This window comes from Sceloporus undulatus, chromosome 1 (genome assembly GCF_019175285.1).
Source record: "Sceloporus undulatus isolate JIND9_A2432 ecotype Alabama chromosome 1, SceUnd_v1.1, whole genome shotgun sequence".
NCBI lineage: Eukaryota > Metazoa > Chordata > Lepidosauria > Squamata > Phrynosomatidae > Sceloporus > Sceloporus undulatus.
Genome location: NC_056522.1, coordinates 254,191,684 through 254,211,246, shown reverse-complemented (window position 1 = coordinate 254,211,246; position 19,563 = coordinate 254,191,684). Strand labels below are relative to the sequence as shown.

The 19,563-nt window shown below is 40.4% G+C and overlaps 1 protein-coding gene across 1 annotated transcript in view; it reads left to right on the top strand.

Moving 5' to 3' along the window:
- Window positions 1-19,563, top strand: part of KDM2A (lysine demethylase 2A) — a 93,860-nt gene that overhangs the window by 28,642 nt on the left and 45,655 nt on the right. The window contains exon 4 of the mRNA XM_042458845.1: window positions 15,588-15,726. Within this exon, the coding sequence (XP_042314779.1) occupies window positions 15,588-15,726 (139 nt within the window). The remainder of the gene's footprint in view (window positions 1-15,587; window positions 15,727-19,563) is intronic.

Here is a 19,563-nt window from a genome sequence, read left to right as displayed (position 1 = left end):
CTTTGACTTGTATCTAGGGAATGATAGGTTTTCTATAACATAGTTTGAAAATTTATGAAATAGAAGTGTTGGGACAAACCAAGCCAATGAAAGTATCAAATGTGAGTGAACCCAACCCTTGAAGCTAGTTTGGGACAAATGCAGTTCAGATGCATTTTTCCCAGTTTGACAAAAAGTTGATTTTGTAACAGAATGTAACAGAAATCAATGTATGCATCTCTGGAAAAAATGGTGGTTTGGTGGTGGATGTTGAACAATGTTTGAGAATCATCAGGAAGGGTTTACTTCATTATTCCGTTATGTTGAAATTAAAAAGTTATCTTCCACAATTCAAGCCCTTTTTCCTGCTTTAGGGACTATTAGCCAACAGAGTTCAATTGCTGTGAATAGCATAGTTGGATAATCTGATTACAGGTTGAGGCTTTATTTATAGTTTTAACTTTAGCTAGCTGATGGTTTTAAGTTCATATGTCCTGAGTCTCTGAACAATCAATTATTATTATTTTTTTGGTAATGGCTGCTTATTTTCAAATGCTTGATAAAGAAAACAAGGTTGATTAGAATTATGAGTAATATTTTATTAAATATTTTATTAAAAATAAAAAAGAAAGAAATACCCAGGAAAGAATTTGTCTTGGTAGCCTGGAATGACTATCTTTAGCATTGTGTATACAAAATATAAAGGTAGTAGGTTTTTGTAAACTAAAATATGGATGGTGGTAGCCCTACAAAAACTAAACAGCATTCCAAAATATAATTTATATCTAGGCTTTATGAAAGTAAAGTTTCCAAAATGTCTTCACTCTGTTCTATAGCTATTAGGAATTTTTTAAAATTTATTTCTGCTTGTTTTGCATCAGTTCTGCTTTTGACATCTTCCAGCTTCCACAAATCTAGAATTCAATCCTGCAGTGTCTTATTGTAGGAAAGTTTTTTAAATAGCATAAAATTAAGGCTGAAGATTTGTTGTTAATTTCTTACCAGCATCTCCCAATGAATAGAGGTGGGGAACATCAAATTAACAAATGCATGACAGTTACTGCTCTGATGCTAAATAAAACATAAAGCGGGAAATGTGGTGCTTATTGAGAAAATAAGCAGTTACTGATAGCCAACAGAGTGGGAATAGTAAAAGTTGGTTAGGCTTTGTGAAGAATAGGCATGGTACTAACTGTGTTACATCTTGCATTTAACTACCATTTCCAAATCTTAGGGTGCACAAGTAATAATCTAAGCCTATCATGGTTGCTGATGAGGGTTGTAGAAGTTGTTGAACATCTAGGCTCAAGTGTGGGAAAGACTGCTGTGAAGCAGCAGTATATAGATGAAAGTATTGGAATTAATTCTTCATTTTTACCTGTCCGTAACTATCCCTTATGGTAGTTTCAGCTTGCTCTTGCCCAAAAAGCAATTACTGTTAAGATAGAAAGGTATGTAACAATGTGTAATTCCATTGGTTGTAAACATGCTTTTCAGTAAGCAGTGAGGCTAAACTTTGTTTGCACATGCTGATAATTTGGTGTTTTATTTATGTATTTATTTTTGCTTATTTGGGTAAGCCTAACTAAAAATGATCTGTAAAGGCGTATGTGATATACATTAATCATGGTGTATTTTATGAACTCATCCTGAAATGTTAATACTGTGCTTGGCCTTTCTTGGCTTACGTGAAGGATACAGACATAGATTAACCTCCATGTCTACTCAGGCCATACAGAGGTTACATGGTCTGAAGCTAGGTGTTTAAGTCCTAGATCTTTTAGTTCCTGCATCTACAATAGTCCAAGACAGGCTTCTTTTGCTTTTGCTCCTTCTCATTAACTTTATTGCTTACCTGTTCACATTTGATACTTGCTATTTTATCAACAGTCTTTCAAGCACCTTGTTTTAAAAAGAAAGAAAAGAATCTTGCTCACTTTTGCTTCATTCTTCCTGTACTTACTAATAACTCTAGTAGGAAAATCTACCTTTTCAGAACCTACAAAGCCATCACAAATGGGTAAAAAAGCATTGAGCACCACCCACTCAGCAGGCCGTTATACTTAAACCTCAGGTTGTACTTTTGTCAACCAGCCTCACTGAAGAGTATTTCGCCACTGAGCCCAACTAGGGTGGTAGCATAGAGGAGCTGACTGGAGTTAAAATTGTTTTCAGGAAAGATGAGAAAGGTGAAGCCAAAAAGGGCATTGCAAGAAATTGCAGGTCTGGAGGGTGGTTATGTGTTGTGGGTTATCAACTGCTGATTTTTTTTTCTCTTGGGTGGAGAAGAGCATAGTTCCTGTAAGCAATGTAGTGCCTCATTGAATATTGCATTGTTCAGAATGCATTGTTTGAAAGTGTGGCAGGGGGAGTCAGGTTTACACGTAGTGGCATTCAAGGTGGCTTTGCATGGAGGAGATTGTGGATTAGAGGGCTGCTGCCACAACACAGACATTTGTAAGCAAAGAAAGGGGTGGGGGAGGGGGCTTGTGCTCTTTTTCTGGTAAGCCCGTCATGTCCAACAACACTGTCATTTTTCCTCACTGTCCCCTGTAAAAATATCTTGCTTTTTTGAAGTTTTTTTGACTGAGCTAGAATATGAAGGAATGGGACGTGGTGGCTTAGTAGTTAAGATGCTGACTCTGACATTTGCAAGGTCAGGAGATTGGCAGTTCAAGACCCAAGCGTCGCATGATGCAGTGAGCTCCCATCACTAGTCCCAGCTTCTGCCAACTTCACAGTTCGAAAACATGTAAAAATGCAAGTAGATGGGAAGGTAACAGCGTTCTGTGCATTTAGTCATGCTTGCCACATGACCACGGAATCATTTCTGACAATGCTGGCTCCCTTGATTTAGTAATGGAGATAAGCACCGATCCCTACAGCTGGACACAAATAGACAATCATGTAAAAGGGGAAACATTTAATTTTAGAATATGAAGTTATGTGTGCCTTCTTAGATTGGACTAATATCCTGTTTAGGGAGGATGAGGAGGGAGTACAGGTTTGAACCAACATAAGTGGTTATGCTTCATCCAGACTAAAATTAATTTAGAAACTGCCCACCTTGAAAAATACTACATGTGTTAGTTATGCCACTGATTTTGTGAAACACTGGATTTCTAGAAATGGGAAGTGTTTCATTGTGGAAAATTTTCTAGCCAGTGTCATGGCATATTATCTTTGTTGCTTTCTGTGCCCCGGGTTCACTGAGAAACAGGTTAGGAGTGGAGTCATAGAATTGTGAGAGGCCATGTAGCTGAACTTCTGCATTCCCTATTAATGTGTTATGAGTACCAAGTTGAAACCTTAGAGGTTTGAGACCCAGTCGCCAGTTGACCTTGATCCTACTGAACTATATGGAACAAGCTATGGGCTTTCCAAAATGTACGATGGGGTTTTGCATGAGGAAAAGAAATGAGTGAATTCATTTTTTTGTATTTGAGTTCCCCCTTAAGTCTTCAACAATTTGAGACATCCTGCTTTTATCAGGAAAGTGAATGAATCAAGCTGTAATCAATTATACAGCCTCTTATAAGTGGACCGTACAGAGTTTCCTCTTAGTATTGGTACTTGTCTAGTATATTTTTAGCTTTGGCCTTAAGGTTTCTCCATGTAAAAGTTTCAGATAGCCTGAATAAAGGCACCTCCCTACTAACAAAATTTGTTTCTACGGGTGTTAATGTAGCTACCATAGATTTTATTCACATGTTGGCATCCTTCATTTCTCCAGGCATTTTTAGTAGTTTGGGTTGTCGCATACTACTGTTCCCCAAATTATCCTGCTTTTGCAGTTTTTAAAAAGGTGAAATATGTTGGCATCTGTCCAATTTAATGACAGTCTTATTTTTCTAGATGTCTTACTTTTAAAAAAACCTGTATAATTGTGCCATCTTCACTTAAATGTGTTGGGCAACTTATTTTCATAGAATCGAAGAGTAGGAAGAGACCACAAGGGCTATCCAATCCAACCCCCTGCCATTCAGGAAATCCAAATCAAAGCATCCCTGACAGATGGCCATCCAGCCTCTGCTTAAAGGCCTCCAAAGAAGGAGACTCCACCACACTCTGGGGGAGTGTGTTCCACTGTCGAACAGCCCTTACTGTCAGGAAGTTCCTCCTAATATTGAGGTGGAATCACTTTTCCTGCAGCTTGGATCCATTGTTCCTGGTCCTGTTCTCTGGAGCAGCAGAAAACAAGCTTGTTCCCTCCTCAATGTGACACCCCTTCAAATACTTAAACAGGGCTATCATATCACCTCTTAATCTTCTTTTCTCCAGGCTAAACATCCCAGCTCCCTAAGTCATTCCTCATAGGGCATGGTTTCCAGACCCTTCAGAATAGTGTGTCACTATTACTTCTCTTGATCTAGACACTATACATTTATTGAAGCAGCCTAAAATTGCATTGGCCTTTTTAGCTGCCGCATCACACTGTTGACTCATGTTCAACTTGTGGTCTACTTGGATTCCAAGATTCCTTTCACATGTAGTCTCATTCAGCCAGGTGTCCCCCATCCTATGTCTGTGCATTTTATTTTTCCGCCCTAAGTACTGTACCTTACATTTCTCCATGTTGAATTTCATTTTGTTAGCTTTGGCCCAGCTTTCAAGTCTATTAAGGTCATTTTGAATTTTGATTCTGTCCTCTGGAGTATTAGCTATTCCTCCTAATTTGGTATTATCTGCAAATTTGATAAGTATCCTCCCAATTCTGTCATCCAAGTCATTGATAAAGATGTTGAATAACACTGGGCCCAGGACAGAGCCCTGTGGGACCCCACTGGTCACTTCTCTCCAGGATGAAAATGTGCCATTGTTGAGCACCCTTTGGGTTCAGCTGGTCACCCAGTTACAAATCCATGTAACAATTACTTTGTCTAGCCCACATTTTACAAGTTTGTTTGCAAGAATGTCATGGGAAACCTTGTCAAAGGCCTTACCGAAATCAAGTTTTATTCATGTTTTATTTTTTCCATTGATGAGTTGAGTCTTTGTTGCCATTTTTTAAAATTATGTTGGAGAAAGCATGCTAGTAAAAATATCAAATAATGTGTGCTATTCCTTCACTTCCAGAAGTAAATGCAAGATGTGTGGTAGTATATAAAGATAATGAAATCTTCACAGACCTAATATAACATGCCACTTTCCTACCATAATGGAAGAGTGCCACACCTTGTTTTGCCAAACAGTGCCACACCTTGAGCCTGCTAGGATTTATTAGTTAGATTTATACCCCATCTTTCCTCTAGCAGGCTCAAGGTGTGGCATTCTTCCTCTATGACTACATCCACCATTTTTACTCCTATGGCTCAGTGCTATGGAATTCTGGGAATTGCAGTTTGTTCTTGCAGAGCAAAGCTTTAGTGCTACAACAAACTGCAATTACAGTGTGCCCGTGCCATACGCGGGCGCGCCAAACATGGCCTTGAGCATACGCACTCAAGCCGCGGGGTGCGCACGGGGTGGAAGGGGCGGCACGTCCCATTCAATTGAATGGGTGCGTGCGCCCGTTGCACCCCGCACGCGCCTGTGCTACCGCGCACGAGCCCCATTGTTTCCAATGGGGCTTGAGCATAGGCAGAATTCGCCTTACGCGGAGGGATCCGGAACAGATCCCCCGCGTAAGGCGAGGACGCACTGTACCAGAATTCCATAGCATTGAGCCATGGAAGTTAAAGTGGTATCAAGCCAGATTATTTCTGCAGCGCGGATGCAACCTATTCCGTTAAACATGAACTTACACCGTTTGCATTCACACATGATTCTTAGTCCATTGCCATTGTCTTCAGCTGTTTGTCAAAACAAGACTATTAACAGGAAAGGCACATAAGGTAAAGAAACAGTGGGTTTGTCTTTCTGCGTGTGGTGGTATGCATGTATGTGTTGCTTGTCAATTTATAGCAGCCCCATGAATTTCAAATACTATTTTTTTAGGTGAGGAATTGTCAGAGGTGATTTTGCCAGTTCCTTCCTCTGATATATAGCCTACAGCACTTGGCATTCATTGGCAGTCTGCCAGCCAAGTACTAACCAGAGCTGACCCTTCTTAGCTTCCACGGTCAGACAGTATCTGGTACAAGGACAAAAATAATTTAGCTACTTGAAGTTTCTGCAGACCCATGATATGTGCAAAACGTAATGAGCAGGGTCGTGCATGCTTTAAGGGTCCTTGGGATCCTGTAACAGAAGAAGTCTCTAAGTGAGGGGTGGAAGGGATGTGCACCTCTGTTATATTGTTGAGATAATAGAGGTGAGAGAAGGATACCACTCCCTTCCTTCCTAGTCAAGATAAGCCTGGGATTGGATTTGTAACCTATTACAGATGAGGTTGCACTCCATCTGAAATACCAGTTTCATAGCTTGCTGTCTGACCCAGCATTGCTTCTCAAAGATCTGGTGGCTATTGTGGCCAGAATTGTAATTGCCCAGCTTTGGCTCATGCATCAGCTTTGTCTTCCCAGGAAAGACTGATCTGGCCACAGTGGCTCATGCCTTCATTACTCTCAGACTACTACAGTGTGCTATATGTAAGGTTGTCCCTGAAATGTGTTTGGAAGCTACAGCCAGTAGAAAGTACAGCTGGCAGATTTTTGTCAGAAATGCACTTTAGGTGCTACATTTAACTGGTCTTACACCAACTTCCATGGATTCCATTTTTCTTCTGAGTGCCACTTATGGAGTACTCAAATTTTTGACACACAAAACATTAATTGGTTTGGAAGTAGGTTATCTGAATGACAACCTCTTCCCATTTGAATCTGCCTAGAATTTGGTTCCTTGGTGGCAGCTCTGTTACACGTACTAGCAGCACAGTAGGCTAAGTTGTTGGGTCCATGTGACAGGGCTTTCTCTTTTGCACCACCCTAGCTGTGGAACGTCCTCCCAAGGGAAGTCAGGTTGGCTGTGTCCTCCCTTGATCTTCTGACAGATCAAGGCCCTTCGTCTTTTTTTTAAAAAGGTGTTTTTAATAGACACTTTATTTATCTGTGGGTTTGTTTTGGGTTTTTTGAAACAAATTTTTGGCTGTGTTTTTAAAGAATGTCTTTTGTCCACTGTTTCTCCTGGCAGACAGATTTCTCTATATTAAATAGAGGGAGCTCACTTTAACTGTTTTTGCTCAATGGTAGGGAATTCTGGGAACTGTAGTTCTATAAGACATTTATCCTTCTCTGTCAGAGCTCTGGTGCCATAATAAACTAGAATTCCCAGAATTCCTTAGCACTGAGCCAGGACAGTTAAAGTTGTCTCAGATTGGATGGTTTCTGCAGTGTGTTTTGGCCCAAGGTGATGTTTTAGTGACTTGGTCTGTCAGCTGCCATGTCCTAGGTGCATAGTGCCCATCTCTGGCTAGCCCACTATTCTGAAGAGGAACAAATTACCATAACTCTTTATTTTTATATTACTTCAAAGTGAAAAAATATTTTTAATATAATTGTAATAAACAATTAATATATACAACAGAATGTAAGATTGGATGTTATTTTATATCTTTATTTTAATGATAAAAGTGTTGTCTTTAATTGCATGCTACTTTGGAAGCCAGTCCTATCTGAGAAACTGGAAACAAATATATTAACTGTACCGTTAATGTCATTCCTTTCTTTACATAACATTTTTTAAAAGTGAAAATGTACCTGTCTGCATTTTACAGAATGTCCCTTTTTATGGTTACTTGGCAAATAGGGACAGGCACAAGATTTATTTTTTTTTAATGTTCTGGTCTAAGATTGGCTACCTGTGTTTGTGCTTTCTTGCTTAAGCATTTTCGCATTTTTTCAGATTATACAAAAAATACCCCAAAGCACTATTTTTATTCCTTTCTTATCCCCAACTGCAATAGTCTTAATATAAACAACAGATTAAGATGGCTACCCAATTGGGAAGTCGTAGTTGATGTTACCTCTGCTGTTCCTGTGTTTCCTTTCTCTTCAGATTTCTCTGGACTGTTTCTCTTTATTCTTTTTCTCTTGGCTTATTAAGATTACAACATTCTTTTCATAGGGATCTTTCCTTTTTGATCATGAAACTTCATAAAGGACTTTGTATATTCCCTGGATCTCATATATCCTTGCTTTACCCAGTGGGGATTGCTGTGGTCTAATTGTTAAGAAATACAGTCAGTCCTTAGTATCCACAGATTCAACCAACCATGGTTTGAAAAATCAAAAGGCAAACCTTGGTTTTGTCATTTTATAGAAGGGACGCTATTTTACTACACCGTTGTATTCAGTGGGACTTGAGCATCCACAGATTTTGTTATTCACAGGGGTACCTGGAGTGAAACCCCAGCTGATCCCAAGGCCCCACTGTATGCTTGTCACTATGGGAGTAGAAAGGTTTCTTATAGAAATGTGTAAGCTCTTGGAGCTTTGAATGCAATCAAAACTAATTTAAAAGAGTGGGGAAAACTTATTTTTATTACTGTAAACTTTGTAAACATTATGGGATTTATTCAGTGAACATACTGATAATGTAATAAGACGGTCTCCTCGATGCTACATACCCTTAGCATAGAATAAGTATGCCAACACAGCACTATGCAACCCCCAGACACAATTGCAACGTTGTGAAATACATGTCAATGACTAAGTGTCATTGCACAATCCATGTTGCGCAACCACAATGCAAAGTTTAGGATGCACAACCACAAGGCACAATTTGCAAAGGCAAGACGCGGATCAGCATGCTGTCTTTGCAACTCTGCTTCTGCTGTTATCAGCAGGCTATGGTTGCTGCTCATTGATAGCTTTTTGGCTCTGTATGCATAGCATGACTTATGCATGAATATGTCCCTAAGTGAATTCAGGCCAATATATGTTAATATTATCTAGTGTACTATACTTTGCAGAGGTATTCACCCTCTTTGACTTTTCCACATTTTGTTGTATTACAGCCTGGACTTGAAATGGATCTAATTCGAATTGGCTATTTATTTATTTATTTCATTTTATGCCGTCTTTCTCCCAGAAAGGGATCACAGGATAAAAACACTTTAAAAACTTTACAACAAAAATTAAAAACAATTAAAATAATCATGGTACATAGTATAAAATTAACATTAAAAACATACACAAGTTAAAAACATAACTAAAACACACACCCCACATAAAAGCCACCCTGTCATGATCTTTTAAAAATTGCCTGAATAAAAACATTTTTACTTGCCGGGAGGGGGCCAGCCTAGCCTTCTGTTGAAGGGAGTTCCAGAGGTGGGATCAGTTACCGAGAAGGCTGTCTCTCCTGTCCTCACCAAGCAAGCCTGTGATGGTGGCAGGACCATGTCATTTTTTATTTAAGGCAACCTTAAGGTGAACTTATCATAGGGTTTTCTTGACAACTAGTTAGATGGATGGAGCTAGATACAGTGTCTAGAGAAAAAACTGTTCTATTGTGCAAGGGCCCTGGGTCTGTGACAGGGGTTTACCCTTCTATTAAGAAAATAACTGTACACATGCAGCCAGAGTAACATTGGAGTGATTTAAAAGGAGAACCTTAGGGTCTTAGAATGGCCTAGTCAAAACCAAGCCTCAGTTCAATTGAGAATCTGTGACAAGATTTCAGTTGCACTTCACTAGTGGTCTTTATCCAACCTAATAGCACTGGAGCAGTTTTGCCAGGAATTATTATTATTATTATTATTAACCTTTATTTATGAAGCGCTGTAAATTTACACAGCGCTGTACATGCAATCTTTTTAGTTAGACGGTTCCCTGCTCTCGGGCTTACAATCTAAAAAGACATGACACAGAAGGAGAAGGGAGTGGTGGAGGGAGAGGGTAAGAGGTCCAGCAGTTCCTCTCTACCTCCAAGGCCTGGACCAAGGCAGATGGACTGGAGGGAGGGCTTGGCTTCATAATGGAAGGTTCATCTTCATCCAGGGAAAATACATACTCTCAGGTAGGATAATACATATACAATACATAGCAATACAGGAAATGGTTTGATAAACAGGCACTAAAAGAACATCAGATGGTAAGCGACAATTATACAATGCCTGGGAAGGCTTCTCTGAACAGGATGGTTTTCAACTCTGTTTTGAAGCTAGTTAAAGAAGTGATGGCTCTTGCTTGTGGGGGAAAAAGGTTCCAGGAGTGAGGGGCAGCAAGTGAAAAGGGGCGAATCTGGGATGGGGCAGAGGAAATCCTGGGCTGACACAGGAGCCCTTGACTACCAGAAGGGAGGGCCCTGGTGGGAAGGTGAGGAGAAAGAAGGTCTGATAAGTAAGGAGGGGCCAGTCCATGAAGGGCTTTAAATGTTGACAGCAGGAGCTTATACTGAATGCGGAAAGGGAGAGGGAGCCAGTGAAGGGATGCCAACACAGGAGAGATGTGGTCAGAGCGGTGGGTGGAAGTGATAATGCATGCAGCTGAATGCTGGACAGAGATTAAAGGACGGAGGTGAGAAAGAGGAAGCCCAGCCAGGAGGACGTTACAGTAATCCAGTCGTGAGACCACTAGGGCATGGACCAGGATCTTGGCAGTAGAGGCGGAGAGTTATGGTCGGATTTTGGCAATATTGTACAAAAAGAATCTACAAGCCTTGGCTGTGGTCTGGATCTGAGGGATACACGACAGAGAAGAGTCAAAGATAAAACCAAGACTGCGGGCTTGCTGGACAGGTTGAATAGAAATGTTGTCCACAGAGACAGAAAAGGAGTGTTGAAGGGTGGGCTTAGGAGGAAAGACAAGATGCTCCATCTTGGACTTGTTGAGCTTCAAACGCCGATGGCGCATCCACTGCGAGACAGCTGTGAGGCAGGACGAGACTTGCTGTTGAAGCATTGGAGAAAGGTCAGGGGCGGAAAGATACAGCTGGGTATCATCGGCATACAGATGGTAGGAAAAACCAAAGGAGCTGATGAGTTTTCCTAAGGACAGTGTGTAGAGAGAAAACAGAAGGGGACCCAGAACAGAGCCCTGGGGAACTCCAACAGATAAGGGAACAGGAGAAGAAGTCTGACCCCCTGCAACTACTGCAAAAGATCTGCCAGACAAGTAAGATCTAAACCAGTCGAGAACAGAGTCTGAGAACCCAAGGTCAGAAAGTATATCCACTAGAAGACAGTGATTAACAGTGTCAAAGGCTGCAGACAAATCGAGAAGGATGAGAACAGAGTAGAGGCCATTAGCCTTGGCCTGTAAAAGGTAATTCGAGATCTTAGTGAGAGCTGTCTCTGTAGAACGCCTTGGGCGGAAACCAGACTGAAAGGGATCGAGGATGGAGTTGATTTCAAGAAACTCAAGACAGCGAGAATAAACAACCCGTTCCAAAACCTTAGAAAGGAAGGGGAGAAGAGAAATCGGACGATAGCTAGACAAAGAGGAGGGGTCAAGAGAAGGTTTTTTCAGAATTGGGGAAATGAGAGCATGTTTGAAGTCCGACGGGAAGGAGCCTGTAGAGAGAGAGAGAGATTGAAGATATGGAGAAGCGAGGGCAGAAAGGAGGGAGCTATAGAGATTAGAAGAGGAGTAGGAATTGGATCAAGAGGACAGGTAGCAGGTTTGGAAGAGTTCAGAAGTGTAGAGAGTTCATCCAAAGAGGCAGGAGGAAACACAGAAAATTTGTTAGGGGAGGGCGATAGAAGGTTAAGAGCAGAAGAAGAATCGGGAGGGACTATCTCAGAGCGAATAGTGGTAATCTTAGAGATTAAATAATTAGCAAAGTCATTAGGAGAGAATGATGAAGAGACAGGAGGAGAGGGAGGTTTAAGCAAAGTGTTGAAGATGGAGAACAAACGCTGCAGGCGCCTCTCACTGGCGGAGATCAATGATTTGTAATAATTCTGTTTTGCCATAGAGAGGGCGCGTGAGAAGGAAGAAAGAACAAATTTGAAATGGATAAAATCAGCCCACTCTTTGGACGTCTCCAAAGACGTTCGGCCGCTCTAGAGCAGGACCGGAGAAACTTAATGTTGGGGGTAAGCCAGGGCTGAGGTCTAGTCTTAGAGGAAGAAGTGCTTACAGAGACAGGGGCAAAATAGTCAAGAGTTGAGGAAAGAGTGGAGTTAAATAAAGACATAGCTGAATCAGCAGAATCCCCGAGATTTAGGGAAGAAAGAGATGAATCCAGGGTCAGACCAAGATGGTAAGAGTCGACAGATTGAAGATCACGAAAATGGCATTGAATAGTATGGCGAGGAGGAGGAATATAAGTAAGAGCAAAGAAGATTAAATGATGATCAGATAGTGGAAAGTCAAGTGTCAGGTAGTCAGAAATGGCGCAGTTTGCAGCAAGAACCAGGTCAAGACAGTGACCAAGAGAATGAGTTGAAGAGTTGGAATGTGGTTGGAGGCCGAAAGAAGCTAGGAGAGAGTTAAAGCGAGATGTTGTAGGGTTATTGGAATCGTCAACGTGGATATTAAAGTCACCTAGGATCAGAGTGGGGACTGAATCTGAAAGAAAGAAAGTCAGCCATGATTTGAAGTCTGAGAGGAACTGGGTGGCAGAACCAGGAGGGCGATAGATGACTGCAACCCGGAGCTGTAGAGGAGAAAAGAGTCTAATAGGATGAAACTCAAAGGAAGAGAAATGATAGCTGGGGGGGAAAGATAGAACTTGAAACTGGCAGGAGTTAGATAGCAAGATACCAACCCCTCCTCCTTGACCCTCAGGATGGCATGTGTGCGTGAAGGAGAGACCACCAAAGGAAAGGGCAGTGGAGGTTGCAGTATCGGGCTGGGAGGTAGGTTTCGGTGAGAGCGAGGAGGTTAAAGGATTTAGAGAGAAAGAGGTCATGAATTGCTGCTGCTTTAGGGGCAGCAGAGCGGCAGTTCCAGAGGGAACAGAGGAGGGGAAGCAGGGAGACAGGGAGAGGCCGGATGGGGATCAGGTTAGGAGAAATGTGGCGAGCCATGGGAAGGATGGGGTTCACAGAGAAAAGAAAGAGGTGTAGCTGGCTTTACAATTTTAGAATGGGCAAAAATGCATGACCCAGATGCACAAAACTTTACCCAAGAAAACTTGCAGTTATTTTTTTATTAGATTTTTATTGTAAAACATAAAATCATAACATCCATAACACACATACAACAATACAAAACATACAACCTTACTAAACATAAATTCCTATTCTAAACAGTAAAAAAACTACACATTTCAAACAGAACTTCCTTACTTTTCAAGTTTACCTGATTAATTATCAGTTATAACTGTTGTCAATTATGATTTTGCCTGTATTAACTGAGATGGGATGTGAATATTTGTGTAACCAACAGGTGCCAATTTATTTTTGTTTACTAAACTTTAGTGCCCCAGTAAAATCATTTTGTATCTTCCCAGTACTGAGTACCTTGTGTATATGAAGTTGTTACAGTGCATTTAAAACCATTTCACTTCCAAGTTCTAAAACTCAACAAAATGTAGAAAAGTTAAAACGGCATTGTATAGGAGAAGAGGCCTTCACAGATGTGTAAAGGGTGTGATGATGTCTTTCCTTATGTTAAATTTTAATTTGTATCCATAGAATTCTTGACTTCTGTTATGAAACTATGGAAGTATTTAATGTGCTGTTTTTGATGGCAGTGTTTTAGAAGCAAAAACCATTTAAAATTTCTAGGCACCAGGGACATAGAAACAGAGCTTCAAATATTGAAACCTACAGTCTAGAACAGTGATGGCGAACCTATGGCATGAGTGCCAGAGGTGGCACTCAGATCCCTCTCTGTGGGCACATGTGCCATCGCCCCAGCACAGAATTTGCTAGAGTTTGTTACTAGAAAGCCAGAGGGACATGGCACTTTGCAATTAATAAGTGGGTTCTGGGTTGCAGTTTGGGCACTCGACCTCTAAAAGGTTCACCATCACTGGTCTAGAACTATAAGGTACTTGGAGCACATGTACATTCTGGGTGAGTGTTAGTTTTGAGAAATATCTCAGGCTGGATGAAAGTAGAGCTTAGTTGAAGGAAATGTCTCTTGTTTGTTGTTGTTAATTGCCCTCCAGTTGACCTCAGCTCATAGTGATAGTATGGATGCATAGAGCCTAGGTTTTTACTGAAGAGAGAGTCTGCAAATCAAATAAGCATTATTAATGCTTTTATGGCAAAGAAGCTAAGCCTTTTACAGTTTCTACATTTTTCAGACCATGAATATCCAGCAAGTTTTGAAATTTGCCCTTAATTTGTAGTAAGGAGTAACCATGGAGTTAACTTTTTAACATGCTCATTTAATATACAGGTTGAGTATCCCTTATCCAGAATTCCAAAATACTTCAAAATCCAAAATGGTCCATGTGAATGGCTGAGCTAGAGACACCTTTGTTTTCTGATGGTTCCACCAGCTTTGTTTCATGCACAGAAATATTAAAAAAATATTATGTATAAGTTTATCTTCAGACTATGTGTATAAGCGGTATACAAAACATAAAAGAATTTCATATTTAGACCTAGGTTTCATCTCCAAGATGTCTCATGATGTATATGCAAATATTCATATATTGCTTCTGTGTGTGTGTGTGTGTGTGTGTGTTCAAGATTGTAAAAATGTAAGTTGCCTAAATTGCTTTGAAAAATTATTAGAACTTTGTAATGCTAAATATGTAAATTCTTGATAAATTTTAACATTGGTCAACTATTTAATAAATTCTCCATATAAACCCTATAAAATATTCTTTAACTATCTCAGTCATTTTATCAGCACAAATGTACAAATTATCAAGGCAACAATAAAAATAAATTTCATTGGTTAGGACATTAGTATCTAAAAATTGTTAGCATTTTGGCTTTGTGTATGTGATGTCTAGCTCTCTTATGGCAGTTGGGGGATTGTGGTTCTCCCAGATACTGTTGCGCTCCCAACTTCTTAACAGGCATGATCATTGGTCACAGTTGATGTGAGAGCTTCTCTACCTCTGGGGATAAATGACTACCATAGAGCATCCAATAGTGACATAACACTGAACTTAGGTTTTCCAGTGCAATTTGAAGGCAAGAAGAGGCTTGTTGAGAAGATAGGCCCATTTGGATAAGGCTGTCTCAGTAAAATATCTGTTTAGTACTACTAGAAGGAAAATAACAGTTAACAATAGATTGGGTAGCTGCTGATAGGATGGAGGAAAATTTGTTTCCAATAGAATAGGACTCCCCTACAGTAGGAGGCTATCCTTAAGAATATGCTGTTCCGCTTGAATTACTCAAATTTCTTCCTAATCTTAGATCTTACTCAAATTTGGTGTTTAGTTCAATTGTAGACCAAGGCCCTTCTGGATGTCTTGATTGTTTCTTCAGTCAGCTCATGGCATTCCGGACATTTGGTCTGGATTTGGTATGCTGACCCTATGTTGTATTTCCAGAGATGTGGTAGGAAAATGCATCTTCCTTGGACAGCTAGTTGTCTTTTGGTTTAGCAGACCATAAGCTTCATATGCAGTACTTGTAGAATTTAAATTGAATAAAGGGGCTGATTTCATAATGGCCCAAATCCTTTTAATTACTCAGAAACAAGCAATGATGGGTAGGATTTTTTCTCCTTCACTTTTTACAAATTGTTGTTTTGGATAATCTGAGGAAATTTGTCTACACATACAGTACATTGCACAACTAATTGTGTTTCCTTATAGCTACTGAGTTTATAACAGCTACCTTACCTTCTAAATTGTTTTTTCCACAGCGTGGTGCTATGAGACGACGCTATGAGGATGATGGTATTTCGGATGATGAAATTGAGGGCAAACGGACGTTTGACCTTGAAGAGAAACTTTCAACCAACAAATTTAACGCTAGCTTTGTGGTGTTCATGGAAGGAAAAGGTGAGTGTCTCTTCCAGCAGAATACAGTTTGCTGTATTTATTTTTCCCCATTGTAACTAGGAAGCTTAGGTTCTGGTGGGGATATAGTATTAATATGGTATTGATAAACAGAGTTGAAAAGAATGTGGCCGTTGTTTTCTCTACAAAGTAAAAAGGCTAAAATAGCATTTGTAAAATGTATACTATGGTGAATACCACTACACTTGGGCTTGCTTCTGAGTGAACCTGTGTAAATCATGACTTCTTAGCTCTAGGAGAAAACAGGAGCAAACCTATTAGCCCTTTGCACCACATGCAAATCACTGTGTCCCAAGCTGGAATAATGGCGAGAGCAACCTGGTTCTAATGCCTGTTGTAAAGGGAGCTGGTGAATCCTCTAGGCAACAGAAAGGGTACCATTACTGGAAGTGCTAGAAACCTAATATATTTTTCTCCCTGTTTACAGGCTAAGAACAGCCTAGTATGGAAGGTAAAGATACCATAGGTCAGGGGTGATTGTGTAGTCCTCCAAATATTGCTGGACTGCAGTTCACATTCCTCACTATTGGTTATGCTATCTTGAGCTACTTGAACTTAAAGTACAACAACAAGAGTCATATGATCAACTAAATACTGATGTCCTGGGAATCTATCAGCATTATACCAAGTGATCATGATTAGAATCATGACCACCATTGCAATGTGTGATAAGAAGATGATTATACTCACAAGGACTTATATGCAATTTATATTGGCCTTTGGAATACATCTGCCTGCAGTGGACCCAATAATGTAATTGTTTCTGATACTACTACAGTGGCAACAAAGTTTGAGAATCCCTTAGGATTGTGTTGCATTTCTAACTTAAAATTTTATTAGATCTTAATTTGACCACATAATCTTAGATAGCGAAGAACAGAATAACCATATAAAACAAGTTTCACAAGAACAAGATTCATTTTCAGTATTTATTTCTTCTGATTCAGTAGTCAATATTCATGTGTGGAAGAAGTACACGAATCTTTTTTTACCCACAGGCACCCTCTTGTAGCACTAATGACTTCAGTTAAGCACCTCGTATAACTTATGGCCTGTTTCTCACACCATTTTCATGAAATTTGGGGCCAATCTGCAGAACTGCTTCAGTTCAGCGACTTCCTAACAGGAACATCAGGTCTTGACCCCAAATTTGATTATGTTTATGCATGGGCTTTGATTAGGACATTTTAAAACAGGTACTTTCTTCTTCTGTAGCCATTTGTTGGCACTCCTGCTTTGTATACTAACGATCATTTGTCATGTTGCAAGGTCCACATTCAGTTCAACTCCAGTATAATAGTTAGCAAGTACATTTCTAGTTGAGGATAAAAAAATTGCTGTCTTTCCAGAGAACTGGTCTGTCCAGAGAACCTTGTTCCAGAAGTCTTGGGGAACATCTGTGTGATCTTGAGTGAACTTCATATGGTCAGCTATGTTCTCTTCAGGGTGCAGTGGTTTCCTCCTGCCTATCCTTCCATGAAAACCATGATTATTCAGTTCATCCTGATCACTGAATAAGGAACATACTTATTATCCAAGGCAAGAGTGGCCTGCAGATCTTTGGATGTTGCACTAGGGTTTTTTTAGATTTTCTGAATGATGAGTTGTTGAGATATTTGAGTAGATGACTGCTCCTGGGAGAGCTGACTGATCTTTCTTAGATTAAACGTATTCTCTAGATCCATTTCAGACTGACTTCAGACCTGATTATGGGGCAGAGACAGCATTAGTCACCTTGGTGGATGATCTACTCAGGGCACTTGGCCAGGAGGACTGTGTCTCTGATAGTTGTGCTGGGCCTTTCAGCAGCTTTCAATACCATAAACCATCATATCCTTCTGGGCCTCATTTCTGAGATGGGAACTGAAGGATCTGTTCTACAGTGGCTTTAGTCCTTCTTGGAAGGATGCACCTAGAAGGTGGACTCATGTTTGATACCCTGTCCATTGGTCTGTGGTGTCCCTCAGGGTTCATTTCTGTCACCCATGCTCTTTGACATGGGAGAGGTTGACTGGAGATTTGGGGTCGGTGTCACTAGTATATTGTTGATGCCCAAATCTATCCCTCCTTTCCTTCTCACTCTAATGAAGCTTTTCCAGCACTAAACCAGTGTCAGTTGTCAGTAATGGATGTGAGCCAACAAACTGAACAAATTGAAGCTTAATCCAGACAAAGACGTCTACAATTAGGATTAGGGGTCACCAACCTTTTTCTTGCCACTGTAGACCTGGGAAATGGTCCTGTCAGCTGAGGAGTGAAACAGGCACTTCGCTAACAAGATAGGAGAGTTAGGGGCTGTACAAACAGCCCTGTAAGGGCAGTCTTTGGCTGCCCCTGCTTCAGCCAGATCAGGGCTGCAGCAACCTCATGCCATGGCCCCGATCCAGCCTTCTGAGGGCACAAAAAGTAGCTGCAAAAAGCGGCTCCTTTTTGCACCCTCAAAAGTGCACCATAGCCGCAGTGGCACAGCTCTATGTTGCCCCTTCAGTGTTACATTGTCTGGCCAGAGCGCCAAAGGTGCAACATAATGCTGTAGACGGGTGGAGTCGGGCATGCGCCATCAGGATGCTACCCCTCAACTCTCCCCCCAGGATGGCCTTTCAGGCCTGTCTGGGCAGCCCCTTAGTCTGTTTAACTCTATCTAACTCCTTTGGTATGGAGAAAACAAAATTGTCTGTTGAAAACTAGGCAGGCAACATAAGATAAAAGAAAAATGGTATGCTGTACAAAAGAAGAAAGTAAAATGATGATAAAGTGAAGTATATTATTAATTTATACATGTATCAAATTCATGAAATTACAAATTTACTCAATGATTACAGTATAGATGGTCTAGAAGAAAATTATAGTAATAGCGACCTTAGGCATTAGGAGGAAACAAGTTATTGTAATGTATGCAGAAATAAAGGAAAATAAAACAACTAAACTGAGAAAAGAAGGAAAATAAAGGAGAACGCTAGGTAGAAGGAAGTCACAACTTTATGTTATGTTTTTTAGAAAGTATGAATGATATTGGTGTCAGTTAATATATGGAAGTTATGTAATATTTGTAAGTCTCTATGTGAAGATGTCTTTTTATGTCTAATGTGTAAAATACGTTATGTTTTGTGAAGAAAATGGAAATAAAAAGTAATATAAAGAAAAAAAGAAAACTAGGCAGACTTACCCAGCTGACAGTAATGAGACCCTGAGGCATTGAATGTTCAGAGGGAAGGAAAAAGAGAAACTGTTATGATCAGTTTCTTTAACAGCTCATGGTATCTTGGAGGAAGGATTATAGTTAGGGAATGCATATGGTGAGTTGCTCATCTCCTAATCCAGCTCCAACAACTTTCCCATAGATTGTGGAAGAGATTTGGTAATTATTTCCCCTCCCCAATTTATGCTATTTTAAGTTCAAAATAAAAGAGCATGCTATTTTGCTAGTCCTACAGCTCAGCAATCAGACCCACAGGATAATAGCGCTGCAGCTGAAGACTAAGTGATGAGGAACAAACTCTTCTAGTTCCAGAGCTATGTAGTCTTGGATTACTTCCCAGCCCTTCTTGACAATTTTCAAGGCACTCCATTTTACCCTTCTGATATTTTTTGCCTGAAAACTAGAAAGGATAATTTGAAAAAGGCATCAATATGGATTATATTAACGAATATAGGCCTGATACAGACAGGCCAAATAAAGCTGCTTCGAGTCACTTTGCAAGTATGCTGTTTAAATGATACATGCGTCCTAAGAGTCCAGAAGCCGCACCAAAGCCATACTCCAGTCATAAGGACTGAAGTGCAGCTTTGGTGCAGCGTCCAGACTCTTAGGACGCATGC